The sequence below is a fragment of the Haliotis rubra genome, unplaced genomic scaffold, assembly GCF_003918875.1.
Source record: "Haliotis rubra isolate DU_JTF1 unplaced genomic scaffold, ASM391887v1 Scf1573, whole genome shotgun sequence".
NCBI classification, from domain to species: Eukaryota; Metazoa; Mollusca; class Gastropoda; order Lepetellida; family Haliotidae; genus Haliotis; species Haliotis rubra.
Window position 1 is genome coordinate 129,505 of NW_025765529.1, and position 11,833 is coordinate 141,337.

At 40.8% G+C, this 11,833-nt stretch overlaps 1 protein-coding gene across 1 annotated transcript; it reads left to right on the forward strand.

Annotated features, from left to right (window-relative positions):
• Positions 1 to 204: 204 nt before the first annotated feature.
• LOC124271114 (sulfotransferase 1E1-like) lies at positions 205 to 9,474 on the forward strand. Its single transcript, XM_046706182.1, has 6 exons — positions 205 to 348; positions 2,488 to 2,677; positions 4,866 to 5,189; positions 6,250 to 6,353; positions 7,100 to 7,262; positions 8,573 to 9,474. The coding sequence occupies exons 1-6, from the start codon at positions 316 to 318 to the stop codon at positions 8,698 to 8,700; spliced, it is 942 nt and encodes a 313-aa protein (XP_046562138.1). The 5' UTR covers positions 205 to 315; the 3' UTR covers positions 8,701 to 9,474.
• The last annotated feature ends 2,359 nt before the right edge of the window (positions 9,475 to 11,833 follow it).

Consider the following 11,833-nt stretch of genomic DNA (forward strand, 5'->3'; position numbering starts at 1 on the left):
ACTTAATACACCCCCCCCTACCCCTTTTATATTCACCTATCGTCTATTTCAATTCTACCTCTTATTTATTAACAACCACTATTCCTTATCAACTTTTATTTCCTTTTCCCTTATTTAACTTGGCTTTTTATTATTTTCTTATCTTTATCTATGTTTTAAACGCTTTTTATTCCAAATTCGCCAGAAGCCGACGTTAAACCTCCAATTTCGTCGTCGTTAAACCCTGTGCACATCACATTCGCTCGACCTGTTTGCCCGCAGCGAGATCGCAGCCGCATTCTACAGGCACACTTCGGCTCTTCTCAGGCGTACGACATGGCGACAGAGAGCAAGCAAGCCGCATATTCAGTAAGTCACGTTATGATGGTTTTGTCTGTGACATCTCGTTGGGGTGTAAAGGCAGAGTTACCAGCTGTATGAAACATGTTTGTGACTCTATAGTTCGGCAGAAGGACGTAGCAGTTGAGTACCTCATATACTATTGTGCGAACGTCTCTGGCTGGCTGTCAGCGCTGCCGTGTTCTACAAATTAACATTAAGGCCCAACAGGGTGCGTGGTGGGACTATACCGTGTACCAAAAACATGTGCCGTTAGAATTTGTTGGTTGTGAATTGTAGATTCGTGTTGTGCGATTTAAACAAAGCGGACAAACAGAATGCGTCTTGCTAAGACTTTGAATGTTAGGCAAGTACCAGGACACATGTATCCCGGGCAGCTGAAAAGGATAACTGTGTCTTCAAATACAGAAGTCCATCAGTGGGTCCACAACACTGTATTCGTGATTCAATGTGTATAATTACATGATGTTATAACAAGGGCTAGGCGGCATTGGGGAGGCGATGGTCTGCCAGCCTGCCTAGCCGCGCGCTGGCTCAGGGTCAAGTCTCGACTAACACAAAGCATTCTCAATTTATCCCTGAGGGTCGAATCTAGTCTCTCGTACAGACCCTGAAGCAAATATATCCAAGAAAGCCCACACAAGTCTAGAAAATGTGGCAAGTCTAGATCTGAAAATGAAGAAAGTCTCAGGGCTCCTTTTCATTTATATTTTTTTTTTTACTATGAACTTTTTTCAGTATAATATGTTCATTTCAGAGACTAGTTGTTAGTCTAGGTCGAATCCTCACCACACTGTTACGTGCCGTATTTGCGACAGATGTGTGGTCAGCCTGCAGTATCAAGCACCTCATCCACAATGCCTAGACTAACAACTAGTCTCTGAAATGAACATATTCTACTGAAAAAAGTTCATAGTGAAAAAAATATAATATAATGAAAAGGAGCCCTTTTCAGAGCCATTTTCAGAAGCTGAGGAAATCTAGACTTGCCACATTTTATAGACTTGCGTGGGCTTTCTTGGATATATTTGCTCCAGGGTCTGTACGACAGACTACCACAATGCTAGCTTCAGTGGCCAACCAGCCATTGTCTAACTTTGATTATATGCAGCTAATGACTCTATGATGGTGGCCATGATGACAATGGTCAAGCTGCATTGATTTCATTTCTATTGACAGCATGGTCATTACTTAAAGAGATATTCAATTTACATAACTCAAGGAATATTATAAATATCCCTGATAAATCCTGTTCCAAAATGCCTACGATACAAGTGAATCAAGGTCACGTGTGCGTTCATGGACCAATGCCTTTCGTCAGAGACCATATAATATGGTCTCTGCTTTCGTCCACTGACCTTGAAATACTGATATAATATCGACAAGAATGTAGTTTACCGGGCTCAGCAACCGGCATGGCCTAGATTTTCGAAGCTCTCTTACCGCTAAGATAGTCAATTGCCATACATTAACATTAACTTATGACTATCTTAGCGCTAACAGAGCTTAGAAAATCTAGGCCCAGGGATGACTGCCCGTCGCGGAGCAATTATGGCACTATAGCGAGCCCACAGTCTCGCTATATCGCTGCTCGACTCACGCTTCGGTGCTCTCCTCTATACAACTGAACTTCTTCAGAGGCAAACAGCCCTTTCCGGTTTAGGGTTAGGTACCCTTTCGATCCTTAAGGAGCTGACGCATCTTTAGAGGAAACAACTCTTACTGTCCTTAGGGTTAGGCACCCTTTCCGATCCTTAGGGTTATGTACCCTTTCCGATCCTTAGAGTTGGGTACCCTTCCGAACCTTAAGGTTAGGTACCCTTTCGATCCTTAGGGTTAGGTACCCTTTCCGATCCTTAGAGTTGGGTACCCTTCCGATCCTTAAGGTTAGGTACCCTTTCGATCCTTAGAGTTTGGAGATTCGATGGCTGTTGTTGTCTTGGGCCTTTTTCCATGTGAAATATTGAGTGTAGAAGTGTCTCTCTCTCTCTGAGATAATCCACAACTTTTGTAGAAATTATGCGACAGAATCTGTAATATGTGTCAGGAACATGATGGATTTCACCATCTGTCATATCAGCTCGAGACAAGAAGGGTCAGCTATCTCCACTATGCACAACCAGTATCTTTCACCTTCTATGTCCTCAGATCAATGACAAGGCCCTGGAGATTGACCTGACAGCGCAGGATATAGTCTGGGAGAAAGACCGACATGGGGAAAGTCTAATGTTTCAAATGTATGAAGGAGTCCGATGTGGCTGCTTCATAGATCCCGGCAGAGTGAAGAACTTCAAGCTCCGACCTGATGACATCTATTTCCCAGGGTATCTAAGAACAGGTGAGATTTCTGGCTCTGTTTGCCTTTTGTCTTCACAGACGTTTTTATAAGCTGGATATATTCTCTCAGTTGTCAGCACTATGTGAGTATTGAATCTTATTTGAAACATCAGGTTAAACGATCAGGTCATGGCATTCTTCAAAGGCATGTATCTGTTTTAGTTTGAATAACTGTTTCTTCAAACACAAGAGACCCGTGAAGATCTGGATTAGAATTGGTCTTCAGCAACCCATGCTTGTTGTAAGCGACTAACGGGATCGGAAGGTCAGGCTCACTGATTTGATGGACGCAGGTCATTGTGTCCCAATGGAGTAGATCTATGTTCATGCTGTTGATCACTGGATTGTCTGGTCCAAACTCGATTACTTACAGACCGCTGCCATATAGCTGGAACATTGCTGAGTGCGGCGTAAAACAACATAAAACATTAAACATCCAACACAAAAGCCCATCAGTGGGTCCATGGTGAGGAGTTAACAGAAACCAGTATGATATACAATGGTAACAACATTTCAAATTTCAAAATTGAATTTAAATTTATAAAGAGCTGAGCAACAAAAGGTTGACACTATTATAAGAAGTGAAACTTTCTCAGTTGGAAATACAGTGGAAACCTGATTAGTAAAATTTCAAGGGACTCGCCAAAACTGTTTACTTATCAGGTATTTTACTTATCCAAACTTATCAAAACCTGCAAATGACAACCATATGCATGTATATGTAAACAGCAGAATTACAGACAACATTGGTAAGTAATATGACCAAGCTACATAAAACTATGAACAACATATCAGGGCTGGCCTCCAGTTGTCAGTGTATTGTCAACTGCATGATGCCAGCGAGCTGTAAGTAGGATGTTTGTTTAGCCGGAGACTGACACGTGCCTCTCATGTCGGATTATGTGCTGATCGCTAATTTAGTTATCCGGTCTCTTTTGTTAAGTAATTTACTTCCAGGGACCGTCAGAAAACGTTAAGTTAAGCGGTATTGTTTACTTATCCTAGTTTAGTTAACCGGACTCCAACAGTGATAATGAATTATACAAATTATTTTGAATACAGCTGGTCTTTGAGTATCAATCAACCAAGGTGTTTGTGTTTAATCACTCGTCATTACTGCGACATCACCAAATCAATACGATCACCCCTGAAACATGTCACTGTAGGATCAAATCCCAATAACAATCAAGGTGAACTGCTAATTGTATACATGAGTTATTGATCCATGGACTGCACAGGTCGATGATCTCAATATTCCACTATTTTATAGGACTTCTGCCACTGGTGACATTTGGGGACAGTGGAGGTATAGCATTGTAGGTTGCTAATTGTCAGACAATACTACAAATCTATATTCCCCCAGCAGTATCATGACATGGATCCACACAAGATGTCGTTGTCATTTTCGGCGTCATGCCCAAACAAATCAGCAAATTCCACGACGGAAGAATGTTTTGATGTATTTTACAGGAGATCTGTTATACTACACATGTGAATGTTACGTTGGGTACACATGCATGTTACGAAGGGTACACGTGGCTGTTACGTAGGGTACACGTGACTGTTACGTTGGGTACACATGCAAGTTATGTTGGGTACACATGCATGTTATGATGGGTACACATACAGGGTACACACGCAAGTTATGTTGGGTACATATGCAAGTTATGTTGGGTACACATGCAAGTTATGTTGGGTACGCATGCATGTTATGATGGGTACACATACAGGGTACACACGCAAGTTATGTTGGGTACACATGCAAGTTATGTTGGGTACACGTGACTGTTACGTAGGGTACACATGCAAGTTATGTTGGGTACACATGCATGTTATGATGGGTACACATACAGGGTACACATGCAAGTTATGTTGGGTACATATGCAAGTTATGTTGGGTACACATGCAAGTTATGTTGGTTACGCATGCATGTTATGATGGGTACACATGCAAGTTATGTTGGGTACACATGCAGGGTACACATGCAAGTTATGTTGGGTACACGTGACTGTTACGTAGGGTGCACATAACTGTTACGTTGTGTACACATGCAAGTTATGTTGGGTACACATGCAGGGTACACATCCATGTTACGTTTGGCACACTTGCCTTAATCACCCACGGAGTGAACTAACATATAGTAAGATACAAAACCTCACTCACTCACTCACTTCATCTCTCGATCCAGGCGGACATTGGATATGGGAGATGACCTGCATGCTGATCAATGGCAAAGCTGAGACCATCACCCGGTTTAAGGACTACCTAGAACTAGCCACTGTTGGCGACCTTGACAAACAAGCCTCGCCCCGAGTCCTCAACTGCCATGCCCACTTGACGCAAGCTCCGTTGGACCTGAAGGAGAAGAAGTGCCGAGTCATCTTCACGATGCGCGACCCCAAAGACGTGGCAGTGTCGTTGTACAGGATGCACCATGGCCATCGGGATGCCGGTGGGAACGTGTACAACGGAACATTTGAAGACTTCCTCCAGCTATTCTTGGAGCAAAGGGGTTAGTGACTCTTTCTTCTGCAATGTTTAGGATTTGGGAAGCTGGAAACATTTGGCTTAAAATTGAAGCCAGTAAATATACTCTTCAAAAAGGTATGGGAACTTAATTGGGAGACATACTGGAGTCAATACATGTTCATATGATAATAATGAATGTTTTGAGAGTGCATCACCACTTGCACTTCCTTATGACCATAGTTGTTTGTACAGTAATCGCTCTTTAAACATGATTGGTATATGACGTGTGCACGAATTTCATTTTCAAACAAAGAGTCGGCTAGATACAAACACTAACAACCGTGTGCTGCAAGATGATTGTCAAAATGAATGGTCTACAGTGATTTATCTAAAAACCGTCAAAATGAAGAATGACAAACCCGTGCACGTGTATGGGGCTACTGCGTTGTTCACGTGCACCCGATGGGATGTGTTTAGGGATGTAAAGAGAAATGGTGGTGCGTTCACAAGATGTCTGTCTTTGAAAAGTTTGTTAACGCTCATGCTTCCTATCCAAGTTCAGGTTCCCCTACGTTCTTTAAGAGTTATAATAACTTCCTCAGGAGTTGCACTGACAAGTCACACATCTTCAGTTGTATTGGAGTCGCTAGGAAACTGAAAGGTTGCTCTGCTTTGAAAATGGACAAGAAAATACACAGAACATCAAGACGTCCTGAATATGTTTGCTTAGAAAGCGGTCATTTTTTCCAATTTGGTGTGAAGGTTTGGTTTAGAATAATTGTGAAAGCTAAAACAATTACAATAAGAATACGTATGTTGATAAAGAGATTGTCGGATGGAAAACGTTCCTAAAATGGTATATCAACGGTAGAAACGGTAAAGAGCCAGGCGAAACTTAAATTCCAGAATGTTGGATTGTTGTGAGTCTCATCACCTTATCTCACATTTATACGTATTCTAAGAGAACGATACAAAGATCACGTTTACGGGGTTTAGGAAAGAAGTTTTCACAATTTAATGTGCAGCTTAACGGAAAATATTTGAATTTCGGTGAGGGTTATCAACAGTGGATATGTTAAAATGTATGTTTTATTGACTTGCAGTAAACAAAAATGGAATATTTGAACACGTCCGGGATGCTGAGAAGTATTTCCAAGAAAACCCAGACATACCTGTTCACTACCAGCTATACGAGGACACCCAAAAGGTTAGACTATTAGAGAAGATGTGCATTCGCTCACACTGGTATAGATGCATACACATTCTCGGCTTGTTAAATGTAGGAAATTGTTTCGAAGTGAGTGAATACTACAGGCCCGCACGATGGTGGATACAGTGAGTGAATATTATGAACAGTGTTTTAGTGACGTCACGGCGTGTCAGCTTGTGGGAGCAAAACCCGGAGTACGCAGCACGCCTACCGCTTTGATGAAAACCACGTGCTCAGGTGTGGCTCTGGCAGGCCATGAAACATAACCGGGGCGACTCGGGATTATTAATAGTGTCCATTTATATAGCGCCAAACTCCACACTAAGTATGCTCATGGCGCTAACAATGAATAGCACAGTGCATTATTACCCCGGATAACCCAAGCTGCCTGTTAGGCGTTAGATTGCTTCAGTCACAGGACGTATCCCATCGGGTACCCATTTTCTGCTGGGTGAACAGACAATTTTGAACAAACTCACTTGCATAAGGTGAGACCACATGTATCACATGTGTTTCGTTGTGGGACAGTACAGAAGTCCTATAAACTCTCAGGACTCAAGCTGCCAAATCCGGTCACTAATATAATGACTCTCCGCTCTCGACGTTGCTTATCTTTAACTAATTTGTGACCTGAGCCCTATGGACTGGACCACATGAAGACAATCGAAGCATAGAACAGAACGTAAATGTGGTATAACAGGTGTAAACAGTGCAGGTTTAACTATGACGTTCTTATTATTCAGGATCCAGTTGCAACGGTGCGCGCTTTATCCGACTTTCTGGGTCTCCAAAGGGATGATGATCTGTGTTGTGCTATTGCTGATGAATGTCACTTCTCCAAGATGAAAGTGAAAAAAGAAGCCTACGCAATGAAGGTTGATGGTGCAAATAATCTTTACGGAAAAGGTTTGCTGTTGTTTTATTGTTTGAAAAATCATGAGTGAGTGAGTGAGTTTAGTTTTACGCCACACTCAGCAATATTCCAGCTATATGGTGGCGGTCTGTAAATAATCGAGTCTAGACCAGACAATCCAGTGGTCAACGGCATCGGGTGGTCAGGCTCGCTGGCTTGGTTGACACATGTCATCGGTTCCCATTGCGCAGATCGATGCTCATGCTGTTGATCTCTGGATTGTCTGCTCTAGACTCGATTATTTACAGACCGCCACCATATAGCTGGAATATTGCTGAGTGCGGCGTAAAACTCAACTCACTCACTCACTCATTAAGAACAGCCGTTACTGCATGACGAATAATATCACGAAAGCTCACTTCCTCACAAATATCTTCACCCCACCCAGATCCCACCCGACACACTATCCTTATGGGATCCTTGTGTGGATTCGGTGGTTACGGTGTTTCACGTGTACAATTATCTGTCTATTTCATCATGCTTAAGATTTCAGCCATCGGTTTGTCTGTTTTTGACTGGAACCCTTACCGGCCCTATTTGGTGAGTGAGGTGAAATGGGGTTTCACGTCGTACTTAAAAATAGTTCGCTCATATGACGACGTGCATGCGTATGTATGGGTGTACCCCCAGTTTGCCAGCAGCCAGCAGGGGATTACCTGGGATTAGAGGACACACATGAATGAGCGTGCAGGGTAAGTTGTACCCTGTGTAACATGGTCCGGGGTAACTAGGTTACCCATAAAATTTACACTGTGGCTTCATTCATTCATTTAATTCAAAATGCATATTATTATCATCATCAATCTCACCAACAGTATTATGAAATACAACCATTAGGCAATATTAGCCCTATCATCATGATACAAACATACATTATTACAAAATATCACATTATACACAATATCACATGCATTCTTCATTTTATAGGCCCACAAGGTGAGATACACTATCTCCGTAAGCAAGTAGAGTCTCGACACCATCTTGCAGCAGTCTCTTCTCGCGGTCTAGCCGTTCTTCATAGGCGATATTCTTCCTAGGTCTCATGCAATCACCACCCTGCAACTACATTAGTGTTATTTCTGTGTAGTTCTGTTCTGACTTTATCAGATTGGTAAATGTGCGGATGCTTGTACTAGCCCAGACTTAAGCTGGCGAGTTCTCGTGTTCGGCTTTAGCCCGAGCAGAGTTTATTTAAATAACTACCTTGTAAGGGTGATTAACCTATACATACCCTATTAAACCTATAATCCCATGTGGCCCATAGTTTGGAAAACGCTACATTTACTAAACTTTCTCCTTGCAGGCGTCTCTGGGGAGTGGAGGAATTGGTTCACTGATGCCATGCTGGACGACTATTACAGGGTGTATGAGGAGCACATGAAGGGGTCCAGATTCTACGAGAGCTACAACAGACATAATGATACCCAGTAACAAAAGAGTGGGGGCGCTATGTTCCCTGTTCAAATATCATCTAAATCTCAGGAAAAGAACGGGCAATGGTTTTCACTACTTTATAATAATATAATAATTGTGCATTCATAATGCTCTAAACTTCAATCACTTGGTGGATGCTCATAGCGCTAACAATCTGACTATTATTACCCCGGGTAACCCAACCTGCCAGTGAGACGCTAGGTTATTAGTCACATGACTAATCCCACCGGGTACCCATTTTCTGCTGGATGAACAGAGGCAATTTTGAACAAACTCACTTGCCTAAGGTGAGAGCACATGTATCACATGTACTTTGGTGTGGGGCAGGACTGAAGTCCTGGAAACTCTCAGGAGCCAAGCTGCCAAACACGGTCACCCATCCAAGGACTCCACCCCTCCATGTACCCTCTCTCAAAATGTTTACAAGATTGACGTCATGAATATGTACATAAGACGGAGTATATACAGAAAAGATAGCATGAAACAGAGTTTTTATTAACTTTTACTGCCAGTGTCGTTGAAATACGTGCATAGAATACATTGTTGTGATCTCTGAGATGGCAGCTTCCATTTGACAATATTTATGTATCAGGGACGAGTTTATTTTAACCAACTTCGGCTATCCTATTAAACATTATATTTCTTGCTGTTTGACACAAGAAAGGAGATACAGTCATTAGCTACAGTGTGCATTTTGCACTGTTGGTAATTGAGTTTCGGTTTCCGAAATAAAGAAACATTTTCTCTTGTGTATAGTTTGTTTCACGTAAATATTGTCCAGTAGATGGGGGTTCAGGCATCTGGGGTCCGGATAAGCGAGTTTCTCTCTGTACGTACACAATTTCTAAATACCGGAGAGGAAAAATTCTCACAACTTCGGTTTATGAAACCCATAAGCCAGAGTGATATAAATTTATATAGAAGACTTTATATTCATTTAGTCAATATAACAACATGTATGTATCATATGTCACACAATATAATATGTTTGTATATATATTTTGTTGATTGTGGTTTAAACATATTTATTTCCAAAAGAGGAACCGGATTGGTAAACAAGCAGTATGGTGCTTATATGAATACCGCTCCGGAATACAGATATATTATAGATATAATAATCGTACGGAGAAAAACATGATATCAACAAACAATAAACAATAGCTTTCTGGAAATGTAACAATCATAAACTGTAACATGCCACTTTTAACGTTAGAACCATTAGTGTCGGAAAATACTTAATAGTAAGTGCAATTTCGTTTATATATTACAACTCAAATCTGCCTGACAGTACAATGAAAGAATGGATAGATTCTAATAATTCAAGATTACCTTTAGTAGATCCATGAGAGTGGCCGTATAGTATTGATTTGATGTCATATCCTTTAGTATAGAAGTGCATTTTATGTCTTATGTCAGTGTAATTAACGCACGAAAAGAAATAGTGAATTGGATCTTCATAACAGTAGCCACAAGAACAAGAGGGATTTGAGGATATAAATCGTTGATATTTATGTGCGTTTAAATCGCTGCAACCGAGCCTGAGGCGTGAATGGATAATCTGACAGAATCTTGTTCCAAAGCTTAAATTGAAGTAATTTTGACTATTATTCTTATTTGACCCATTAATCTGTTTCTTAAAACTACCCAAAGTAGCCGTTTCTCTATAATCGGTAGACAAACAATTCCACAATCTTACTGTATCTGGGAGAAATGACTTAGCATAATTTGCACTTTTACTATCGATAGTTTGGAGCTTCAAGCGGTCTCGGAAAATGTAGCTTGATGTGTCAGATACCTTAGGAGGGACGAGATCACTCAGATATTTTGGAGTAAAATTATTAACCATCTTATAGAAAAACGTTAGTTTTTTGGATGTATCTTCGAGTACATAGTGGTTGGAAGTTTGTCTCATCATAAATTTTGTTGTGACTCGTGCCGCGAACAGCACCGCAAATCGTTCTAAGTGCATCAAGATTAAGTTTTTCCAGTGTTAGTGCTTGCTGTTTGGTACAATTGTCCCAGATGTGACAACAATAGTCGAAAATAGGTAAGATATATTGTTTGTACATTGTTTGTAAAGTTCTACGTGAGAGACGATATTTAAAACCTCTAAGACAGTTTACCATGGGTGCAACCTTTTTAGCGATACAGTTAACATGATCAGTCCAGGAACAATCGTGCTGTAAAGTAAGTCCCAAATGTTTATGGCTATTAACGTCATTAATATTACCATCCTTCATTGTTAAGTTTCGTTTTGGGCTGGGCTGAACTTTACGAGAGAATTGTATAGAATCTGTTTTATTAGGATTAAATGTAACTTGCCATTTGTCAGCCCAATCAGAAATTTTACGTAGATCATTATTAAGAGACAGAGCAGTTTCATCAGGATCATTTATTATAGCATAAAGTGATGTGTCATCTGCGAAGAGACGGATATTGCTGTTTATTCCTTCAACGATGTCGTTGATATAAACTATAAACAATAATGGTCCTAAGACAGAGCCTTGGGGAACCCCGGCTAGGATTGATCTTTGATCAGACGCGTAACCATTAATAACAACTCGCTGAACTCTATTGTCTAGATAACTCTCAAACCATTTCAACAAGTTACCCCCGATACCATAACGTCTTAGCTTATGTATAATACCTTTATGCCAGACCTTGTCAAAAGCCTTACTTACGTCACAAAATACAGCCCTAATTTCCTTACCGCTATCTAATGCACCCGCTATAAAGTCATACAGGTACGTTAGTTGATTAACCGTTGAATCGCCTGGCATGAAACCGGATTGTAAGTTTGTAAGCATTTCATTATCCCTAAAATAATTAAATACATGTTTAAAAATGCATTTTTCGAAAATCTTTGCTACACAACTTGTTAGTGCGACAGGTCGATAGTTAGAGCATTCATTTGTACTGCCTTTTTTATGTATAGGAACAACTGATGCCTCCTTCCAGATATCAGGAAACACTGTATTCTTTAATGATAGATTAAAAACTTCAGATAAGGGAACTGCTAATTGTCTAGCATTCATTTTCAGAAATTTATTGCCTATACCATCTGGGCCTGTTGCTTTAATGATATCAACAGAGGAGAGAATATCATGGATTTCTTGCGGACTGAGTGTTA